The sequence below is a fragment of the Fusarium odoratissimum genome (assembly GCF_000260195.1).
Source record: "Fusarium odoratissimum NRRL 54006 unplaced genomic scaffold supercont1.2, whole genome shotgun sequence".
Taxonomy (NCBI): domain Eukaryota; kingdom Fungi; phylum Ascomycota; class Sordariomycetes; order Hypocreales; family Nectriaceae; genus Fusarium; species Fusarium odoratissimum.
In genome coordinates this window covers 1,021,542-1,043,313 of record NW_022158688.1, presented here as the reverse complement: position 1 = coordinate 1,043,313, position 21,772 = coordinate 1,021,542, and the positions used below count along the sequence as shown (strand labels likewise).

The window sequence follows — 21,772 nt, the reverse complement described above, 5'->3', positions numbered from 1 at the left end:
AAACATCGCGACAACTTCCAGCACATGACCATCCGTGATGCATTAGGTGTACTTGTGGTGAAAAATGGTACCTACCCTAAGCCTACGACCAAAATATGAACAGTGACGGTAGTTGCAGCATAACACATCACGACGATTGCATATTGAAGCAGGGGTTTGGGGAAAGGTGTGTAGCATTGTGCAGCTGTAGGTTTAGAATACCCAACCCAGCATCTCGTCTATTCTCTTCTATCGAAATCTAAAGATCCCTTCGGCCTCGGGATGAGCAGACGGTCTTACGGGTTGGGAGGCACGGCGATTTTATAGGTGCCTAAGCTGCAGAGTGCACACCCCTCGTTTTGATGGTGCGTGCATTAGAGGTCTCAACTGCATTGACACCACTTGGCTTGACATTTTTGTTGGGACTTGGCTGATATAGACAAGATTTACGCCAAGCAGGTTTTACTTGTTTTCAACATATTTTAATCTCTAGACCTTTTGTGACCGTAATGATGGAGACTCCTCGATAAAGAGTCAACAATTGACATGTGAATACGGGTGCACGGATGCGTTTTTCTCTTCCTTGTTGATGTTTCTCGGAAATTCGCAAAGAGAATTCGGTAAAGGACCCATATGGAGAGGCACTGTAGCATGATGGAGCGGATGGTTCCGGAGTTGAACAAACTATCAGTGGCTGGGGTGGTGACGATAGTGGTGTGAATTAACTTGTGATTGATGGATAGGTGACTCGGGCTTGTGATCTCTCGGCAGGGCAAAGGAGGCCACAGGACGGTACATATCTCTGTTCTTGGTGCAGTTTAATGACTGCTTCCTAGAGATTGAAGCTCTTGACAGTAAATATTGTTGTACTGTTCATGCAGAACCGTTATTTGTGGCTTGTGACCGGCATGCTCGGGTTAAACAATGTCTTTGATGCTATACTGATTGCGCAAAAACCCTGGTGCTCCTTACAACACCGTACCGCACCGGATCTCCGATGTAAGTGGAGTGATGATAAACAGTTTGCAGGGGAAAAGCGCCGAGTGCGAGTACGGGTTGGTACGGGGTTTGCGCCGCAGACTATAGTCCATAGGGCTTGGAAGTATATATCCTCGGTCGTCAGAAGGGATTGCGAGCGGGCGATTGTAACTAAAAAGGAAGCTCGTAGACGACAAAGACAGTACAGCAACAGCAAAGAAAAGACTCGAGAAAAGGAACCAATTGTGATGTGCCAAAGAGATATGTAAAGTGCCGTGGTTTTTAACTCATCCCATGAAGATCATAGCTTGTCAGCTTTAAAACCAGCCTTTCCCTACTGGGCAGACACCTCTCCCTCCATCACGTACCTTCCCCTCCTTGAGGTGCAGTACATTCTGTTCCCAACCCCAGCAGCCCCAGCTGTTTCTCCATTTCCATTTCCATCTCCATCCTGCATCTTCTTCCATATCCTTCACCCTTGTCGTTCCAGTAATGCAGACCTCTTTATAGAACCAACACCACCGAGCATTTGTATATATCATCTCTCGTCATATTTCCGTCTGACCGTCCATCCTGTGTTCGCTCCATAACTGAGGCCCGCCGCCCCTCACATCGATTACAACTCGCTTGTCTAGCTCTGTCGAAATTTTTATTGTATAATATCTATCCACAGCTCGACTTCGAAATATCGTTTCGCGCACCTGTTTCAATAACGCTGGGCTCTTCCGCGCAAGCCCGCAATGTCTAAACATGCCGGGACAAAGGACGCGGCAGCGCCGCAGTCCGCGACGAACCCAACCCCGCAGAAGGAGCTCTACCCTATGGTGAACTGGAAGTACGATATGTTCCTATATACCGTCGGCAACATCGTCGATATGTTCTTCCGAGAAGTTGTGCCTCGAGGTGCCTGGCGTGTTCCTCAGACTGGCCCTGTTCTGTTCGTCGCCGCGCCACATGCCAATCAGGTTAGTTGTGCATAATCTGGGGGAGCTCGTGGTTAAAAGATAGAGCGCACCAGGAATATGTTGTACAAGACAAGACCAGTTACTAACTTGCAATAGTTCGTCGATGCGATTATCCTTCAACGTACCCTCCGTAACGAAGCTAAGCGGCGAGCGTCCCTCCTCATTGCCCAAAAGTCAGTTCACGGTTTCATCGGATGGGGCTCGCGACAAGTTGGCTCGGTTCCCGTCGGTCGCGCTCAAGATGCTGCCAAACCAGCTACTGGCACCATCTACCTCCCCGATCCTATCAACGACCCAACTCTTGTTCGAGGTATCGGTACAAAATTCGGAGAGGGAGAGGGTGAGGTTCAGGGCATGCTCTTCCTCCCCTCAACCAAGAACACCAGTGGCGCCAGTGTCGATATTTCTCAGATTATCGGTCCTGAAGAGATCCGTGTCAAGCGACCTTTTAAGAGCAAGATCGCTTTGCAACAACTCACAGGTCGTGACGATATCGACAAAGATGGGAACTTCACCAACAAGGACGTGAAGGGTCCTGCTCCAGGTTACGAGGGCACCAAGTTCAAGTTGGCACCTCACATTGACCAGACCAAAGTTTACGAGGCAGTCTTTTCTCGGCTCTGCAATGGCGGCTGTGTTGGTATTTTCCCCGAGGGCGGTAGCCACGATCGCACTGAACTTCTACCTCTCAAGGCTGGTGTCGCTATCATGGCCCTTGGAACTCTGGCCCAAGATCCCGATTGCGGCCTTAAGATCGTACCTGTGGGAATGAATTACTTCCATGCCCACAAGTTCCGCTCACGTGCGGTTGTTGAGTTCGGTGCTCCCTTTGAGATTCCTCGTCACCTCGTTGAGCTCTACTGCAACAACCAACGTCGTGAAGCCATTGGCCAAGTTCTTGACACAGTCTATCAGGCTTTGAACTCTGTCACCGTCTCTGCACCCGACTACGACACACTCATGGTGATCCAGGCCGCTCGCCGACTCTACAACCCCACCGGCAAGAAGCTTCCACTTCCCGTAGTGATCGAGCTTAACCGCAGATTATGCATGGGATATGAGCGATACAAGAACGATGAGCGCATCACGTCCTTGTCTGCCGCAGTCAAAGAGTACAACTCTCAATTGCGGTACCTCAACCTAAAAGACCACCAAGTCCAGTATGCCAAGATGAACATGATCAAGGTCATATTCCTTTTCATCTACCGATCAATCAAACTACTCTTCCTCTTCATTTGTACATTGCCAGGTTTGATTCTCTTCTCGCCTGTCTTCGTAGCGACCAAGATCATCAGCCGACAGAAGGCCAAGACAGCTCTGGCGGGCTCAACAGTCAAGATTCGCGGCCGCGATGTCATGGCGACTTGGAAGATCCTTGTGGCAATCGGTTTTGCACCCACTCTCTACCATATTTACTCGGCCATCATAACTTTCAAGGTGTGGCAAGACCGTCTCTGGGGTTATGTTCCTGAGAGCGTACCGCTGCTGGTGGTTTATTTCGCATTGTGGCCCTTCATGGTTGGCATCACTTTTGCATCACTGCGTTTTGGTGAGGTTGGTATGGATATCTTCAAGTCTCTGCGTCCACTACTCCTCTGCTTGACACCAACCTCCAACTACAACATCCACAAGCTACGAGAACGACGAGCCGAGCTGAGCGCTCAGGTAACGGATGTCATCAACACGCTGGGGCCTGAGATGTTTGATGACTTTGAAAAGGCACGACTTGTGCCCGACCTCTACAAAGCCGAGGGTGGCTCATCCACATCCCCCAAGGCATATCGCCGCAGAGACAGCGATCAGTCCAGTACTGGCTATGAGCCCGAGACCCCACCAGCTCTGTCGCGACGAAGCACGACACAGTCTAGCCGAGCCCTCCCGCGCAACGATTCTTTCAGCAATATTGGTCACGTGGGCATCTTCTCTACACGACCGCCTTCCAGAGCCCGTAGCAGGTCGAGATCAAGCAGCAGCGGGGGTGGGTTCGGATCTGGTGGGTTCCCTATCAGTGGGTTCACCACGTTGGACTCTTCAGGTGGATTTGATGAGGCGAGTCGCAAGATTCGAGAGGCGATGAAGAATAGGCGACATAAGACAGATCAAGAAAGGACAGAGGGTGACGACGAGGATGACGACAGTGAAGAGGAGGGCTACGATGAGGCTAGAAAGAAGAACGCGTAAGCACTGAAAAGCAGATGACAGGCAGAGGCGACCATTAGGGATGGGAAAGCTACAAGCAGCTATAGCTAAGCATTTTGTATTATTTGAATCGGCTACCCCACAGCATGTTTCTTTTGATGATTTTTGAGGAACATGAGTGGGCTGAATGACGCGAGGACAGAGATTTTTGACGGAGGATAGTTTTCGGATCTTGACACGACCGTTACATCTCAATCTTGAGTTTAATTAAAACCTTAATCATTCTTATGTAAAGAATGGGAGAAACCTGGGGCTACTGGCCAGTCTAAAAAAATGTTTTTCTTGTACAAATGCTGTAATTAATGCTGGGGTTCGTCAGAGCTGAAATTGGAGACCAGGGTTTGATGAACCTTGACGGTTGAAAATGACAGGATCTGATAACTTTTTTGTGGGAGCCGATGCAATCTAATGACGTGCCCATGTTACCAGGCTGTCAGGCTCGGTGATCGGAGATAGGCGGGAGAGGCAAAAGAGCGAAGGAATAAAGCGAAATGTTGGGTTATTTGAAGCCATAGGAGACTCGATATTGGTAATGCAGAGAAGAAGAAAACGATACCATCATTTGAATCATCCCCCATTTCAGTACCTAGGGAGGTAATTATTTGGCTACAGCGTATAATTATCTGATCGATCATCTGATTATCAATCAGTAACATCTCCAAAAGGTTGCTGGTATATCCATTACCAATTAATTATTCAAGTGGATCAGTGCGAATCAAACTGTCCCATTCCGAACCGAACCTACGGCATCTGGAGACGTCAACGGCCCTAAAATCTACCGAAAGATCTCTTATTACAACATGACCTTATCATCCTCATCCACACACGACAATCCCCCTCCCTTTACCTCACCTTCAACCTCCATAACAGCCGCTACACCGTCCTGGCTTCCGCAGCACAAGCCCGCGAAGCAAAGAATGGCCCTCTCACTAAAGAACCTCATGGGCTCCATGCTCGGCGGAGGATCTGCAAAACAGGATAGCAAGCCCTCGTCTTCGGAGCTTTTTGCCAAGACGGATCCAAAAGTAGACGGCGAGGAATGTCTGCACGACTGTGAAAACTGCTCCGTGAGGTATCCTAGAGGCTTCAAGATTGAGGAGGAGGATGTGCTGTATGGACTTGTCGAGCCTTGGAGTACGCATCTCCTTGTCGGAACAGGCAAGACGGATTGGGTGAGGGATGTGGCGGATGAAAAGGGGAGTGTAATGGAGGCTTTTTCTAAGGCGACCGAGCCTGCGAATGGGGTGAGTCTTTATCTCATATGAGTTGATGTATGAGACGAGGGTATTTTGCCTCATATCACCACCCATCAAGCTGATGATTGCGGCGCTAACAATCACAGAAACTCAAGCTTTCGGCATCCAATATGCCGACTCCTCACGACACAGATGACTACTCTGAGCCCACAACTCTTTTACTACTGCCAGCCTTCAAGCTTATTCAGAATGTTCACCCTCTCAGTGTGCCTCAGATTGTTACCGAAGTTATCAACCGGGCACCGACTAGCACTTCTCCCCTTCAGCCCACGCCGCTCCCGGCCTCTCTTCCGTCTCCCGACCCGGCCGCCGGGATCCCGGGTGTCTCTCTGAAGGACTGCCCTCACAACGCTGTAATCCTCATGTGCAGTCATCGAACACGCGATGTGCGTTGTGCACAGAGTGCGCCGATTCTCAGGAAAGAGTTTGAGCGCCAGCTAAGGCCGTTGGGTCTGTATCGAGACTTGCATGATGAGAGGCCTGGCGGTGTTGGTATCTACTACATCAGCCATGTGGGAGGACACAAGTACTCTGCCAACGTCATGATCTACCGACGGCCGAATGCATTTGGTCTGGATGATCCGGTTCCTGAGCAGCAGAACGGCACAAATGGCGTTGAAAAGAACGGCAATGGTTCGAACGGTTCAGCAGAGGAGAGTGTGGGCGCATCGCAGGGTATCTGGTTGGCACGTGTCATGCCTGAAGATTGTGAGAACTTGATCCGGTATACAGTCTTGAGAGGCAAGGTGGTCAAGCCTGAGCGTCAGCTACGAGGTGGATTTGATCGTGGTCGAGGCGTCATGAGTTGGTGAGAGGCGAAATGACAAGAGATGGAATATTCCGGACAAAAGGTTGATTGAGGAAGAAAATACCCACGGTTCAACATGATGGGAGGTTCATCAAGCAGCGATGCTAAACTTCTGTTACATGGCGATAAACTGCTCAGATGATATGTATAAAGCATACGACATAGACAGCGAGGACGATTGGTTTCTGCAGGATTAGAGATATTGGGGTTACAATCGAACTTTGTCGACTCGATCTTGCTCAACACTGTACTGTTGCTCGGCAATACAAAGATACGCTCTCACAAATCCCACAATTTTATCTCATCCCTCAGAAGTCAATTCCACTGGATCTCGACCCCAGCCCCAAGCTGTGCAGGCCGCGTCGTCAACCTCCTTGATATCGCATAGAGAACCTTGTTGGAGAAGGATCTGCGCTGCAACACACGTACCTGCAGAACAAAAGAGCCTCAGTTATCGCACGTACTGTATTTTAGACAATGATTGGTGGTGGAGAAAATAGGGAGAGTTGAGACTTGAAACAAACGGTGCTGGCTGTCGGGGAATAGGCTGTGGGGCATGTGTTTTACTGGAGGTGAATTCTCCGTAGGGACTGGTGGAGATGGGTCTTCACATTGTTTCTTTGCGTTACGCGTCGTTTGTTAGAAGCCTGTGGGTTCAATTATGGAGACGGGATACCTCTTGTTTTTGGAAAGATGTCATCCTGTAACAGTGTTGATCATGAATCAAAAAGTATTGCAAGCAAGGTTATAAGAAATCTAAATAAAGAAAGGCCATATTAGTATAGATACAAACAGATAATTGAAGAACAATTAGAGTTGTTAAGCATAAAATCATAGTATATTCACATAAAATGCAGCAATTTGTTATATATCAATACCGTCCAAGCATTCAGCAGAGAAACATCCGAGACCAGACAAGCTTTTACCCTTCCGTACCCACCCATGTAAGCTTCATCAAGACGATACAGACTATCCCCAACTACCGGTCCTCCATCGGCCATACCGGTTCGCTCAAGGCTACCAGCACTGTGGAGAGTCAGTCAACTCATACGCACCATCCTAGCCTCTCATTTTTTTCACATTCCATCACCTAACTTGACTCATGGCTGATCACTCAAGGGTCTCTCGGTATATTCCTCCATCACAGTAAAGATGTGCAGAGCTATCAAGGGGGAAAGTGGCCCGCTGTAGCAACAGATATATAACACCGCCTACAATCTCGTCAAAAAACAGGTTCTTGAGCATTCCAACCCATCATTTCTTCTCTATTCTTGACAACATCGTCCTGGTCTGTGACCCAATAAGCTATCTTTATCTTATATCCTGGTTGTTTGAGCTGGCCTCGTTCGTTATAAAGACTTGAAGTCGTTACCATTCTTTCTCTTGCTCAGATCAAACAACTTTTTCTGTCACTACCTTGAACAAACCGCCAAAATGAAGACTGGTTTCATCACCTTTGCCATTGCCGCCGTGGCTCCCCTTTCCATGGCTCTTCCTTTCCCTCGTGAGTATATGTCTTGTTCAAATTGTCTGACCAGCATACTGAGACTCATACAGAGGCCGCCCCTGGGGGTTTCTTCCCTCCTCCGTCTATCAATGGCACTCAGCCTGGAAACCACAGCCAGTACGGCGGTGGTCAGAACGGAGGACCTGGTGGTTGGTTGCCCGTGCCTGGCAACGGCCAGCAGCCCGGTGGTAAGTGACTATCATATGGTGGAACTCGAACTATACTGACTATCGACAGTTCCTACTCCATTACCTACCCCTACTCCTCCTCCTTCTGCTCCCACTCCTCCTGCTGTCCCTCAGCCCCCTCCCGCTGCTCCTACTGAGCCCATCGTGGCCCCAACTCCCACTCCTTTTGCCCGCAAGTAAGGGTCAAGGTGACAACTTCTCGAACAAAGTTTTCAGATACACATATATGATAGTACATAAATAAAGGGATGAGAGGCTTAGGCTAGATTTCTTGCAGATAAATAGAATGCCGCAAGTCGGCTTGTGGGCGATCAACCAGTTGTCTTGGTTATGTTTGTTCTCGTGTATGTAACTTTCGTGCCTTTGAACTGAAATGAAGCGATCATAAACCCATACTTCTACGGTATTTCGAACTAGCCTTCAGTGACAGCCGAAAGACATTCACAACTTCGTTTTGGTTATGAAAAGTGAGAGTTGCCTCATTGAGCGAGCTTACAACACCTAGGCCAATCAGGAAAAAAGAGTCCCCTCAACAGGGTAAGCTGGATCGAACAAGCCAGATCAGAGTCGTCCTTGAACAGTGATAATTCAAGAGACATACGATTCTCACTTTGGAACAATTCATCCGTGGAGGATTCGATGTTAGAAGCACTTAAATCACTTAAATAGAACCCAAACTGCATCCATTACGGAGATTTGCAGCAACATGCATACCATTTTCTTTTCGTAGCTGAATTCATCTCGTGTCTAAAACCTCCCAAACCTCATGATCAATGCTCTGCTAATCTGTCTGCAGAGAGCTTAGTCTGCACTGCAGAGCCTGAGAGGTGACAATTTCTATCCCTGGATATCCTTATGTATTACGTTATTTTCTTCATTCCTCCAACAAGCTTCTTTCTCATGTTCAATTTCAACTTTAGTTCGGGTTCCACCCGAATCAGAAGACGCGCAACTGCTCAACTCATCACTAACGTCGCAAAAATCGCAGTTAACCGCTACTTCTTCGTGATACTTAACAAAGTCATTACGAAGTTGGATGAATAAGTCCATGCCCTCCAGCCGGGCTAGCTCACGGCGTCCGGCCTCGATGAGTCCCTTTATTTCGACCAATTGCATCTGTTCCTTGAAGAGCCTTTAATAGAAGAGATCTTGACTCTGGTAGCTTAGAAACCCATGGTGCTTATGGCAAATGCCAGGGAAAGTGTCGAGGCCCTCCAGTTTCCCCTTCGCCAAAGTGCATGTACTCGCGAAGGGTCCAGAATGAATTCGTTCCAGCTATACTCCTCGTGTTCTTCAATTAGGAGAATGAGATCGTTCTTAGAAGCCTGGTAGTCTTGATAAACCTCAAGATACTTTTCCTCTAGAGCTTTGATGGCTTTTCTGACACCCTCCTGATACTCAGGGCTGGTCTTGTTCATGCCGTCAGGATCGGGCTTTGTCTTAGAGCTATGAAAGTGAGCATAGGGGAATTCCTGGTAACGGGAGATGGTGCTAGCACTCTTGTCGGTGTCAAGATCGTCGATACTAAGCTTAGAGGCCTCCTCGATAAGATCTGGCACCACAAAGCCGGGGTCCGCCATTGTAGTGTTTTGAATAGGATTGTTTTAAGGATGTGTTTGATATATCTGAAGAGTTGACGAGACTGTGTAGCCAAGAAGGGAGGCCTGGGGTGTTATGAGTCTCCCTTTAAATATGTACTTAGAGTTATGTGTCACTGGTATCACGACAAGCCAGGTCTGAATAAAACGCAAAGCGTTGTTAATCAGGACCAGTGTGTAATGATTCAAAGCGTAATGCCTTGCGTCGATGAGTAGAGTGGTTCTGTGACTGAAGACCCTGAACAACGGTTTAACCGATCATTGTTGTAAGTGATACATATACATATTGTTTCATTCACATGCCATATACTCGGCTTCCTAATCATAAACGTAGTCTATCTTCCATACAAAATGCGTTGCCCATATGCCAAAAGGTCATAACCATATCCAAAAACCAAATAACCCATTCAATGTCGCCATGATATTGCGCCGTTACCCAAATATGAGTGATTCATAAATCAATCATCCAGATATTACCAACCCACCCACGTTCCACCATGATTTTATGTTGTATCCAAAACAAGTGGCAGCAAATAACCACAAAACCGCTGTGCTCAAAAGTATAAACAAGGAAAAAGAACCACCACTGGGTACCAGAAGCTTGAAAGCGTGAGAGGTGATGGGACTAGTCGGCAATGTCGCGGCTGGAGTGGCTGCTTGATGTGCCGCTGCCTGTCACGCTCATGTGGTTCTTGGCCATAGAGACGAGCTTCCAGATGCCGAAGGATACGGCTGCTAAGATGATGAAGAGAATGATAATGATGATGGCGATAACGTCGTTCTTCTTCATGTTGACGGTGATGTTGTGTTTGGTGAGATTGTCTTTGTTGCAAACAATGGATTCAAGAGAGATGTTTCAATCTGAGACAGTTAGTTCAAGGGTCCAATTAGACTGCCGAGGCTCATGGGTAAGCATACCCAGTCAAGAATTATGTCGTGGTAGAGTAGAGTTGAGTCGAAGTCCGAGTCAAGAGGTTGGAGCAGAGTCAACGTAGTGCAACCAGATGAACCAATCAATCACAAAGTCGTACAATGGAGTCGACAAAGTCGTAAACGTCCAAAAAATCTCTCAATTCTTTATTCAAGAAAATAAGCCGTAAGATTCGTTTCTTAGAAAAAAGATAAACAAGATCAGGAACTGGAATGCGCAGTCTCACTCACAAACGGCCACTCACTCTATTATAAGTCGTTGCCCCGCCACCGTCTTTTTCTTGCAGCCCAAAGGTAGTAAATGGCAAGGCTGGGAGGGGGGAGAGCTAAGCTCGCTGCAAGGGTCCCGCTGTGGAGACCTTCAGGGGCCTCTGACACGCTGGAACGTCTTTGGTCTTTTCCCAGCCTCGCAGAAAACGTCACCTCAGGACTTTTTAATTGACTGTGGTCGCGTCGAGACGCGTCTGACTGACTATAAGCCAAGGATCATGAAAAGACCCTGGTGTGCCGCACATCCACGGAACGTGGATATTGCCAAAGCCATGAATGCAAGGCACGATTCTGAGATCTTCACATGAACGTTTGCACACTATTAATTCGCTGCGACTTAATTGCGTAGCCAACACGCTCCTTCATAAAAATACAGGCTTCAAATACACATGCTCCGTGCGCCGTGTTTCTCCAAGATCTGATATGAAGTCTTGTCTGAATACCAATATTCCGTTCATGTCCCCGTTCCGCGTGTAGACGCATGATGAGTCAAATAGAAAAATAGAAACCCATCCGCAACTTAATGGCCATCGCCGATAACGCCGTCCCGTTTACAGTTGCATCGGGTATCAGTACAAACGGATACCTGATAGCGCTGCATAGCTTTCTCTTCGCCCCAATCTCCCTTTCGTCCCTGTACAAATCCCGCTAGTTCTCTGTCCCGTCGACAAGAGCCTTGTTCTCATCTCTAATGATCTTGACATGTCGCTCGTAGAAGTGGAGCATCTGTATTACTTCACGTCAGTGAATGCGACATTTCCAAATCTCCAACTCACTGACCTTTTGTGGGCATTTCTTGTAGATGACGTCGGTGTCGTGCTTGGTCTTGCGGCCGTTCTTCCAAATAAGATAAACGATCAACTTGCCACTGCCTTCATCCTCGCATGCATCAATTGTCTCAATTTCCTCCTCCCACGACCCTGCTGGGGGGCTCCAATTCTTCGCTGTCGCCGGAGTTGCAGAGTTGGCCGGGTGCTCGCGTCGTGATCGCTTGCTAGTAGAGGTTGTGCTGGGGGTGCCATTGGTGGTGGCACGGCGGCGCTTCTTCGTTTTTGATGCTGTTTCAGTCTCTTCAAAGAGTTTCTCGCGGCCACCGAACTTTTCGAAGTAGGCGTCGAGGATTTCCTGAGCAGACTCTCTGGGAAGAACACGTTAGACAAGGCCTTGAGAAAGTCATGCGACTCCATCACCTACCTCAGATTCTCCTCAGGCTCCCACGTCAAATCTTTCTTGGCCTCGTAGCCTTCCCACTTGACTTGAAACTGTAGACTTCCCTGCGGCCGCGATGAGCATGTGACATCGAATTGGGCTATCATTCCCTACGTCGTCGTAGACCATGTGCTTTTTGATAGCCTCAACAACAAATCTGCAACACGTGAGCTTTAGCCCTTTCGACAGGTTCGCTCATGTCTTACTCATCCTCATCCAGATCTTCGTCTTCATCACCGTCCTCCTGGTCGAACGCCTCTTCTGGTTTCGTGTCGTCGAGCTGATCTACCGCAGTAGCCGAGGTAGACTTGCGGCTGCTCGCGCGAGGAGGTGTAGTGAATTCTCCGACATCGGATGATTCCTCATCACTAAGAGCTGAACAATCGTCAGCAATGGCAGGATACCAATTGCGCCGGAATCAAGGGCTATATTGTGTGTTCATTGGAGACGCGATCGCGATACGCCCATCGCTCGTCGCGTGTGACATGCGTCGGCGGTAGTGAATTGCGCAAAAATAATAATAGTAACATACCAGGGGGCATTTTGGATATTCCTGATTGACGTATACTAGTCTGTCTTAAGATACTTTGCAAATGATTGCAAATTTATGGTGTTGACGATGTTGTATTTGAAAACAAGCGGCGGCTGCACCTCAATTCCGCGACTGAAGAAATCACGATCAGTGGAGGTGAGGTAGTCGCGCTTCGCTGGAGAGATAACCCGCTTTTGCAGGAGGCTGTATCTGTGGCTGTAATTGAGGTGTGGCACATATCACGTGACCCGGCGACAACCTCCGATGGGAATGCTTCTCTTTTTCAGACATCAATTAGTCCTGTGCTACTCTATCTCGTCGGCGTGTTGCAGTTCTCGCCAAACTGTCGGTTACTCTTCGTTTGTTCTACCTCCATCTTTGGACTTCCCATTGTAGCTCTCGAGTTATCTCGGCCCCTGTAAAGTGAGTGGAGGGCAAATAAAACCGACGATTGGAGGATGGCCAATTCTGGAATTAATTAAGCAAAAGCAAAAGTTGGCAGAATATGCAAGTAACATCTTATTACGAAACAAGGGGATATTGTCACATACCAGTATGCCAACAACTTGATGCCAATTTTCGTTTCTCTTGTTTGACTTGCCATGACTTGGCATAAACGCCAACTCGAGCTGCAGTGGGTAGCAACTAGTAACGAAGGCCAAGTAGTAGTTGTGGTGCACCAGCGGCTATCATGTATAGTCTCAGGTTAAGTAGAGTTATTTGCCGTCTTGTCGCGCTTGCGGCTCAAGTCAGGGGGTAACAAGAGACAAATGAATGAAGCTCACCATCAAGCTTTGCCAATGTACTGTGAGAGCCGAGCCTCTTCTGTTTTATACCAGAGGCCCTGAGCTGCTCAACTTGGAATGTAAACCCGACCTTGAACTGAACAGGCGAATGGGGTTGATAGATTTAACATGGAAACACGGATGGCAGTACGGATGAGAATTGCCGAGCATTGTATTACCAGATGAAAAGCCAACGCCAGAGAAGCAAGTTGCGTTGCGTTGCGTCAGTTGAAGTGAGGAGCTGCAGGCTGTAATTAAAGATTGCAAGTAAATGACGACTGAGTGGCTCACTGATCTCTATGTGAGATAGTGCTGCAGTGTTAAAGGGGGTTGCAGAAGCTCACCGTCTGCTGGTCCTATGTCGTGTCTCGGACATGGATCCTATGCCTAACAGCAACCCCATGGTCGGTGCCACCCATGCTCCTACTTGAAAGCCAATCTTGTGCAAGTTTGGGCGCCTAGCGCTCAAGGACTGCCGATGGCAGCGCCCAGTCGGTTCAGAATTTGTTTCCCCAGGCCACCTCTGTCTCTTTGTTTGGGGTTCAGAGACGAGATGTCGCTGGCTGCTTGGAGCGACAGATGTTTGAACCTTGTACCAGTTTATCTTTTGTCCTTGGTTGAGACGTGCCCGACATGCTTGCTTTGACTTGACTTTAGCACCAATAAGCTTACATAAAGGGGCTGCACTTGGGGAACCAACTGAACCCACTCTATTACGATATGCAGGATTGAGGCGTCATCAAAGGCGGGCTGAAAGTCCAATTGACAAAGGTAACCAAACGGTGGAAGTAAGGGATGTCTCGTAAGGCACGGAGTAGTAAACGCCAGATCCACGATCGATAGGATTAAGGCCGATCTTAAGGCATTATGTGTTGATTCAATAAATACATACATAATTTTCGCTTTCGTATGAAAAGGAGCTCGTATTACGGACTGGATCTCAACAAGCTATCAGCCTTTGAAACTTTGATTGACAGCAATGCAAGTGGAGCTTGTGAAATAATCAACGGTCATGATGACTTTACCGTAATTCGGTCACATGGGAATGAAGAATTAGTTACGGAGCAGTTGATAGAATTTTAGCTAAGGCGGCCATAATTTTAGAACGAGAGATTGTCGTATTTATAGCTGCATATCCTCCTCCCTTTTAGCGACCCTGAGCCGATCACCACCAATGCCGATATCCAAATTGAGCTGACAATGGGACTTTTGATGAAGTTCATACATTCTCAAAAACGTTCTCTTCAAAAAATATTTACAATTGAGCTTAAGCTCTATTGATCACATCATCTCTCAAGATCTTCCCGTTACAACCCCTAGATCAGACTGCTCGCCCTGCCCTCCCAGGAACCTCAGCGTCTGGAGCATCCATCAGCGACAGTTGCACCTCCCGACGGCGCTAGGACGGACCTCTTAGAGCAGCCCGATCAGCGCTAAGCGAGCAGCGGGAGAGACATCCAGACGGCGGGACGGCCACTAAGCGTCAGGGGTACCGTTGGTGCTAACAGCGCCAATCTGGGGCCTGGGGGTCTTGGTTGGATCCGCCCCTGAATGGCCCGGAGGAGGAGAGGAGCGAGGAGGCTTTATTTTAAAATGGAGAGGGGGAAAAAACCAAAGAACAATTAAACCTAGCGATGCTAAGAGACCTGGCTTCCCCTTTAGTCTCCCGCCGCCTCTAAACTTCCATTGCCTTAACCTCTCGAGCCTCTATCTTCTTTTCCTTTCATCCTTTCTTTCTTGTTCTCCCTTCCCGTCCGCTCTTTTGGCCTCTCTCAGCTTCATAACAAACTCCCCACCGCCTCCTTCCACTCCTTCAACAATCTTGCTCTGTAATTTTGCATGAACGTCCATTGAACTTCCCTTGCGCCCGGAGGTCTCGGCCCCAATACGCTCGTTCTTTTCTCTTCAACCTTCGCTCGCTACTATACTTATGATTGACGCCTGTAACGCTCCCCAATTGGAGCTGCAGCCGCTTTTTACACTCTTGTAGTTACTGCCTACCGAGACCTTTCCCCCACGGCCACCGTATTTTCGTATCCTTCTCCCCCTAATTTTCGATCTTGGGCCCTTCTGATACCTACCTATCTTCAAAATGCCCGAATCTACGCCCCAAACGGCCGACTCAGGAACACCCAAGGCTGGTGCCCCTAAGGACAAGAATTGCCCCTTTTGTGGGCAAGCATTCACCTCTTCTTCGCTCGGTCGCCATCTCGATCTGTATATCAAGGAGAAGAACCCAAAACCCGCGGATGGAATTCACGATGTCGATGCTATCAGAAAGCTTCGTGGTGGCATCACCAGACGACAGCCCCGGGGTTCCCTTGGCGGGAAGCGTGAAGCCTCAACTCCAGTGGGAACGCCCAGGGCACATGTCGTAAAGGATACACCCCTTCCCGAGAATGAAGACTTTCAATCCCCTGTTCTCTCCAAGGATAATCAGCTCTCCGTTGATTCGACCATGACATATGCGCCAGCTTTTCAGCCAACATGGGAGGCGACGGGCGTTATGAACGACATCCCGAAACGGGGCAGCTGGGAGAGTGATGCCGCACCTGAGCCACCAAAACGCCCTGGCATGCAACGTACTGTCAGCAAACAGGCCATTCAAAAAGCCCAGTTTGATGTCAAGCAAAAACTTTCAGACGCTATGGATACAGCCCGTGCCGCGGAGCTCGCGTTAAGGGAGCTCCTCAGCTCTTGGAGAGCAGCCAAGTATGAATTCACGTTTTTTTTTTAAATAATGATTTTGCTTCTGTAGTGCTAACAAGATGGACAGGGTACAACTTGACAGCAACTCGATGCCATTCGATTTCGATCCCCTATCTCTCGATTTCCCTGCCCTCACTCTTCAATGCCTACAGCCTCCACCGACTCTTTTCTCGTCCACGCAACACCCCACCTCCACATCTTGGTCAGTCCAATCGCCAGGTCACCGCGAATATGAGGCTCTGCGGACTTACTTCGCAGGAGAGTTCAAGGCTTGGAAAGTAACCTGTGCTTCTGCTACCACCGCCGTCATGGATGAGTTCAAATATCCCCCTTCGACAAATAATAATTTCCGAAACCCTCGGGAGTCGATCCGCAAGGCTGAGAAAATGGCCGAACAACTTGAGGCGCAAATCGATGAACACCTCCAGTCAGCATACGCAGTATGGGAGACTCTCCCCATTCAACGGCAGCAAGAACTTTGGATTCTGGAGTTAGCCCGCGGTGTAGGAAGAAAACACAAGGAGGCCGAGAAAATGAAGGAGAAGCAGCACAGACTCAAGCAAGAGAATGCCAACCTCAAATCCCAGATTGAGCAACTGAACAAGCTACAGCAACCAAAGGAGTTCAGGCTTGCGCCGCCAGTCACGATTCCGCTAGAGAGGGAGCTACTTTCCCTTTCTTACGAGCAGGCTGTCAAGGGCGGAAGGGCTGTAGGTTTCTCTATCGAGGATAGCCAACTCGACCTCGGTTCTCTCGTGACAAGATCCATCGAGCGCTGGAAGAGTGTCATTGCTTCTTCAAGGGCCAATGCCGCTGGGATGAACGCCCAGAGGACGTTGGAACAAGCCAGCCAGAATCAAGCCTCTTCCCCTGCTATCAACGGCACTCAATCAACGCCACAAATCCAGACGCCATCTCAACCACATTTTCAAGCACAACAGCAACAGCAGCAACATCAACCGCAACGACCACAGCTTGCCAAACGACAGTCAACAACTAGCATTAACGGTGCTCCAAGCGAGCATGCCACTACTTCAGCTTCGACAACTGGCCCATCATCGATTGCCGAGGCCAGTGATCAAGATGCCGATGCAGAGATGGAGGATGATGATAGCTTCGCCATGGTCAACGCGTCTCCAATCAAGCCTCAACCACCTGTCCAGCAACAAGCAACTCTAGAAGTACCACGCACGCGGCCGGTCCAACAACAGCAACAGCAACAACAACGAGCCGCACAGTTTATGATGCCCAACGGAACTGGGAGCCCTATCAACCGAACCGCCATTAATATGAGTCGTTCGATGCCAAATATGAATATGGCAATGCAAAATGGAGCAATGCATGGTGCAGATATGGCGATGGCCATGCAGGGGGTACGCGGGGATGCCATGTTTTTAGAATAAAACAATGATTTCAGTTGGGCGGCTAAAGTTGAGAATCACAATAGCTGATTGGCTAACAAAAATACATATAAGTAATGACGAAGACTCAGAGCTAGATACATCTTGCTCATGATTCAATAATATGACCAATTCGGAGAGCTCACTACTTCTCTTGCTTCGTTCTCGTGGTCTTTTGCCGTATATAGACATTTCTACCAATGATTTTATCTGTGGCTGAGCTCGCTCAAGAATGAATGCCTGACTGAAAATTTACCCCGCGATTGTGGCGCCCAAACCAATGGATTTCTTCTGCCCCTCCAATGCCCTGACTGTTTCCACTGACTCACCACATCCATCACGGCTTGACTCAATTTGCCGGCAGCAGAGACTTAAATCAGGAACTGTCGCCTGATTTGGAGATCTGCCATTTCAATTATCCCCACCGCGAAACGAGACGCAATCATGGCTGACGCTGCTGCCCCCCCGACCGAGCAGGTCTCCAACCTGCACCTCGATGAGGTAACTGGTGAGAAGGTCTCCAAGACCGAGTTGAAGAAGCGCCAGAAGGCCCGCCAGAAGGAGGAAGAAAAGAAGAAGAAGGCTGCTGAGCGCGGTCCTGCTCCTGCTCCCAAGAAGGCTGCTGGTGGTGCTGAGGCTGCCGAGAAGGACCTCACTCCCAACCAGTACTTCGAGATTCGATCAAGGAACATCAACAAGCTCCGCGAGACCAAGAGCCCCAACCCTTACCCTCATAAGTTCAACGTCACATACGACCTGCGAAACTTTGTCAAGGAGTTTGGCCACCTCAAGTCTGGCGAGCATGCCAAGGACAAGATCATCCAGATCGGTGCCCGTGTCCACGGAAAGCGAGCATCCGGCTCCAAGCTTCTTTTCTATGATGTCCGAACAGAGGGCGTCAAGGTCCAGATTATGTGCCAAGCGCAAGAGGTGCGAGAGGGAGCTCCCGCTTTTGATGCCCAGCACGAGCACCTCCGCCGAGGTGATATCATTGGTGTTATTGGCTACCCCGGCCGGTAAGTTACTAACTATCCTAGAACCGGAACACATACTAATTAACTGTAGAACTGCCCCTAAGACCAAGATCGAGAAGGGAGAGGAGGGTGAGCTGTCAATCTTCGCGACTGAGGTCGTCCTCCTGACTCCTTGTCTCCATGCCCTCCCTGATGATCACTACGGCTTCAAGGATCTCGAGCAGCGATACCGCAAGCGATATCTCGATCTTATCTGCAACGAGAAGGCCCGTAATGTCTTCATCACTCGATCCAAGATGATCACCTGGATCCGCCGATACTTCGACGAGCGTGACTTCGTCGAGGTTGAGACTCCCATGATGAACCAGATTGCTGGCGGTGCCACTGCTAAGCCCTTCACTACTCACCATAATGAGTACGACATGCAGATGTTCATGCGTGTCGCTCCTGAGCTATACCTCAAGATGCTTGTTGTTGGTGGCCTTAACCGCGTGTACGAGATTGGACGTCAGTTCCGAAACGAGGGTGCTGATCTCACCCACAACCCTGAGTTCACTACCATTGAGTTCTATCAGGCCTACGCTGATGTCAACGACCTGATGGACATCACTGAGGACATGGTTTCTGGCCTTGTCAAGTACCTTACCGGTGGCTACAAGACCACCTTCCACACCCAGACCGGCGAGAAGTACGAGGTCAACTGGGAAAAGCCCTGGCCCCGATATGAGATGATTCCCACCCTGGAGGAGGCCACCGGAGAGAAGTTCCCTCCTGGCGACCAGCTCCACACACAAGAGACCAACGAGTTCCTCAAGAAGGTCCTCAAGAAGATGAACCTGGAGTGCACACCTCCTCTCACCAACGCCCGCATGATTGACAAGCTGGTCGGTGAGTTCATCGAGGAGAAGTGTGTCAACCCCTCTTTCATCACTGGTCACCCTCAAGTCATGAGCCCTCTTGCCAAGTACCACCGTGAGATTCCCGGTCTGTGCGAGCGTTTCGAGGCCTTCGTTTGCAAGAAGGAGATCGCCAATGCCTACACTGAGTTGAACGATCCCTTTGACCAGCGTCTGCGTTTTGAGGAGCAGGCTCGCCAGAAGGACCAGGGTGATGACGAGGCTCAGCTCATTGACGAGAACTTCTGTACCTCGCTTGAATATGGTCTGCCTCCTACTGGTGGTTGGGGCATGGGTATCGACCGAATGGTCATGTTCTTGACTGATAACTACACCATCCGTGAGGTTCTTGCTTTCCCCTTCATGAAGGATGATAAGCTGGAGCAGAAGAAGCTTGCCGCCGAGGTTGTTGGCATCGAGCCCATGCCTGAGGAGGGCATTGGTAAGTATGACCACTCTTGAAACCGAGGATAAATTACTAACTTATTTGTGTAGCTCACAAGTAAAACGGGAAAACGGGATTTACTGGGTTAACTGATAAGTTGGATTGCATGATTTTACGCTGTGACAACGACATAAGAATGGTCAGATTTCCAGTCTGATGGAATTAGAAAGAAAATAAAATGCTTTTATAAAACCATGTTAAGAATTCTTCTAAGAGTCGAGTGTATCCAAGATGTTCATTATATGTGTCGTTTGGCTAGCTTACCAGCTTTCCGTTTCGTTATTCTATTGATGCTATTGGGTACCATATTGTACAAGAATAATATACATGCTGTTCTTCGGCATCTTACAACGCCACCAATTCGTTTATTTGGCAGCAGCCTGCTTCAATCGCTGCTCAAGGAGACGAAGAGTGGGCTTGGGAATATGTAGTCTGTGAGCCAAAACCAGAGCCATGGTCAACACACCAAGAGCACCCGCCTGATGAGCTGCGGCGAGGGAAATTGGTACCATATAGATGAGAGTGCTGATGCCGAGGGCAACCTGCAAAGACACAACGTGGAAAAGGCCATCGGCGCCCTTCTTGATGTTGGCGGGGAGGATAGCCTTGACACGTCTCGTGCGCGCGTAGATGAAGAGCGAGAGAATGGAGCAGAAGGTAGTCACAGCAAGAATTCGGTGGTTCATCTGAACAGTGCTGGGGTTCTCGAGCATGTTGCGCCACCAGAGATCAGACTGGTCCTCCTTACGAGAGTAGAACTTGTCCCAGAGTTCCTGCTTAGGTGGGAAGAGACCAAGACCCATCTTAGGGAATTCGTTGTAGATCAGACCAGCATCGAGACCGGCAACAAGACCACCAGACATGGCAGTAATGAAGGTCAGGGTAGCAAGGGCGAAGACGACACGGCGCATAGTGCGAAGTCCGGGCTGGCTCATAGCAGCGATCTGTTTCATGGCTGCTTCAGGGTTCGCGAGCCAGCGACGAGTTCGGAGAACGGTCAAACCAGAGAGAAGCATCCAGGAGTAGCAGACAAAGGCGGTAGCAAGGTGAGTGGTGAGGCGGTACTGAGAGACTCGAGGGTGAGAGCCAGGAGCAAACAGATCATCCTTGAGACCAGACTTGACCATCCACCAGCCGATGATACCCTGGAAACCAATCAATGCAGAGATTCCAGCAAGATTCAGTGCCATTTTGGGTGTAACTTTGCGACGAGCGACGAGGTAGGCGGTAGGAATGACAAAGGTCAGGCCAATGAAGCGACCCCAGACACGGTGAAACCATTCCATAAAGTAGATCTTCTTAAATTCTTCGAGGTCCATATGAGGGTTGAGAAGCTTGAACTCGGGCGATGCACGGTACTTTTCGAACTCGGACTCCCAATCTTCTTTGGACATGGGAGGAAGCGAACCAGTGACAGGTCTCCATTCAGTGATACTCAGGCTGTTTTGACGTTAGCTGGCTATTCAATTGTCTGCAACAGGCGTAGAGAAGCATACCCAGACTCGGTCAAACGTGTTAGACCACCAAAGACGACAATACCAAAAACACTAACAGCGCTGCCGAGGAGCCAGTAGCCCACACCCTTCGGGTTGGACTCAGGCCATGCTTTCTTGGTAGCTTGAGAGACAGAGGGAGATGCGCGGGCAGAGACCTGCTCGGCGATAGTTCCAATTGGCTTGTTGATAGCGGAATCGGCATAGGATCGTGATCGGACAGCGTTGAGAACGCGCGAGGGCATGCTCCGGGGAGCACTTCGAAGGCATTGGTTGCAGACAAAGAACTTTGAAGGTCCAGACGCTGTGGTTGTGGCCTGGAATAGTAACCTCCGGAGCCCGGGGGCAAAGGAAGACGTCATGATCGAAGCCAATGTTCAGAGGTTGAACGAGGAAGGTTGAGAGAATTCGACTTGGAAGACGAAGAAGAAGTGGCTCACTTATAGATCATACGAGACCTTGGCCATAAATTCGACATCCGATGTGACTCGGTATTCGGTGCTAGACCTGGTCCGTAGTGGGAAGGCCCCTGTGGTCTTCAGTGGGATCGACCCCACTAGAATCAGCAATTTACAACGTCTATGATAGGCTTATCTCAGACGCCATTTACACTCCATTACCCGCATGGGTACGTATAGTGCCCCGCCAAGG

General features: G+C 49.2%; 9 protein-coding genes across 19 annotated transcripts; 5 read left to right on the top strand and 4 right to left on the bottom strand.

The window, feature by feature from the left end:
- Positions 1-1,697: 1,697 nt before the first annotated feature.
- On the top strand, positions 1,698-4,103 carry FOIG_02001 (acetyltransferase; the record flags this gene model as incomplete). Its single annotated transcript, XM_031199048.1, has 2 exons — positions 1,698-1,922; positions 2,019-4,103. 2 exons carry the CDS (start codon positions 1,698-1,700, stop codon positions 4,101-4,103), a joined length of 2,310 nt encoding a protein of 769 aa, XP_031071085.1.
- An 818-nt stretch (positions 4,104-4,921) lies between these two features.
- Positions 4,922-6,189, top strand: FOIG_02000 (uncharacterized protein; the record flags this gene model as incomplete). Its single annotated transcript, XM_031199047.1, has 2 exons — positions 4,922-5,365; positions 5,464-6,189. 2 exons carry the CDS (start codon positions 4,922-4,924, stop codon positions 6,187-6,189), a joined length of 1,170 nt encoding a protein of 389 aa, XP_031071084.1.
- A 1,019-nt stretch (positions 6,190-7,208) lies between these two features.
- FOIG_01999 (uncharacterized protein) lies at positions 7,209-8,295 on the top strand. Its single transcript, XM_031199046.1, has 3 exons — positions 7,209-7,689; positions 7,743-7,880; positions 7,930-8,295. The coding sequence occupies exons 1-3, from the start codon at positions 7,620-7,622 to the stop codon at positions 8,058-8,060; spliced, it is 339 nt and encodes a 112-aa protein (XP_031071083.1). The 5' UTR covers positions 7,209-7,619; the 3' UTR covers positions 8,061-8,295.
- Positions 8,296-9,043: 748 nt separating this feature from the next.
- Positions 9,044-9,460, bottom strand: FOIG_01998 (uncharacterized protein; the record flags this gene model as incomplete). Its single annotated transcript, XM_031199045.1, has 1 exon — positions 9,044-9,460. One exon carries the CDS (start codon positions 9,458-9,460, stop codon positions 9,044-9,046), a length of 417 nt encoding a protein of 138 aa, XP_031071082.1.
- A 141-nt stretch (positions 9,461-9,601) lies between these two features.
- FOIG_01997 (uncharacterized protein) lies at positions 9,602-10,647 on the bottom strand. The gene is made up of 2 exons (XM_031199044.1): positions 10,397-10,647; positions 9,602-10,339 (listed from the first exon to the last, which is right to left on the bottom strand). The coding sequence occupies exon 2, from the start codon at positions 10,266-10,268 to the stop codon at positions 10,104-10,106; it is 165 nt and encodes a 54-aa protein (XP_031071081.1). The 5' UTR covers positions 10,269-10,339; positions 10,397-10,647; the 3' UTR covers positions 9,602-10,103.
- Positions 10,648-10,896: 249 nt separating this feature from the next.
- FOIG_01996 (uncharacterized protein) lies at positions 10,897-13,212 on the bottom strand. Of its 11 annotated transcripts, XM_031199034.1 has the most exons (7): positions 12,971-13,212; positions 12,420-12,887; positions 12,094-12,262; positions 12,002-12,044; positions 11,873-11,952; positions 11,459-11,816; positions 10,936-11,404 (listed from the first exon to the last, which is right to left on the bottom strand). In XM_031199034.1, the coding sequence occupies exons 2-7, from the start codon at positions 12,427-12,429 to the stop codon at positions 11,327-11,329; spliced, it is 738 nt and encodes a 245-aa protein (XP_031071071.1). In that variant the 5' UTR covers positions 12,430-12,887; positions 12,971-13,212; the 3' UTR covers positions 10,936-11,326. The 11 variants fall into 11 exon arrangements, with proteins under 11 accessions (XP_031071070.1, XP_031071076.1, XP_031071077.1 ...); XM_031199033.1 differs by having other exon boundaries at positions 10,897-11,404; positions 12,420-13,212; XM_031199040.1 differs by having other exon boundaries at positions 10,897-11,404; positions 12,094-13,212.
- A 1,614-nt stretch (positions 13,213-14,826) lies between these two features.
- On the top strand, positions 14,827-17,574 carry FOIG_01995 (uncharacterized protein). Its single transcript, XM_031199032.1, has 2 exons — positions 14,827-15,916; positions 15,981-17,574. Exons 1-2 carry the CDS (start codon positions 15,297-15,299, stop codon positions 17,314-17,316), a joined length of 1,956 nt encoding a protein of 651 aa, XP_031071069.1. The 5' UTR covers positions 14,827-15,296; the 3' UTR covers positions 17,317-17,574.
- On the bottom strand, positions 17,367-21,628 carry FOIG_01993 (cytochrome c oxidase assembly protein subunit 15). The gene is made up of 2 exons (XM_031199030.1): positions 21,125-21,628; positions 17,367-21,068 (listed from the first exon to the last, which is right to left on the bottom strand). Exons 1-2 carry the CDS (start codon positions 21,481-21,483, stop codon positions 19,994-19,996), a joined length of 1,434 nt encoding a protein of 477 aa, XP_031071067.1. The 5' UTR covers positions 21,484-21,628; the 3' UTR covers positions 17,367-19,993.
- Positions 17,575-19,971, top strand: FOIG_01994 (lysyl-tRNA synthetase). The gene is made up of 3 exons (XM_031199031.1): positions 17,575-18,329; positions 18,379-19,625; positions 19,679-19,971. The coding sequence occupies exons 1-3, from the start codon at positions 17,758-17,760 to the stop codon at positions 19,687-19,689; spliced, it is 1,830 nt and encodes a 609-aa protein (XP_031071068.1). The 5' UTR covers positions 17,575-17,757; the 3' UTR covers positions 19,690-19,971.
- Positions 21,629-21,772: the final 144 nt, after the last annotated feature.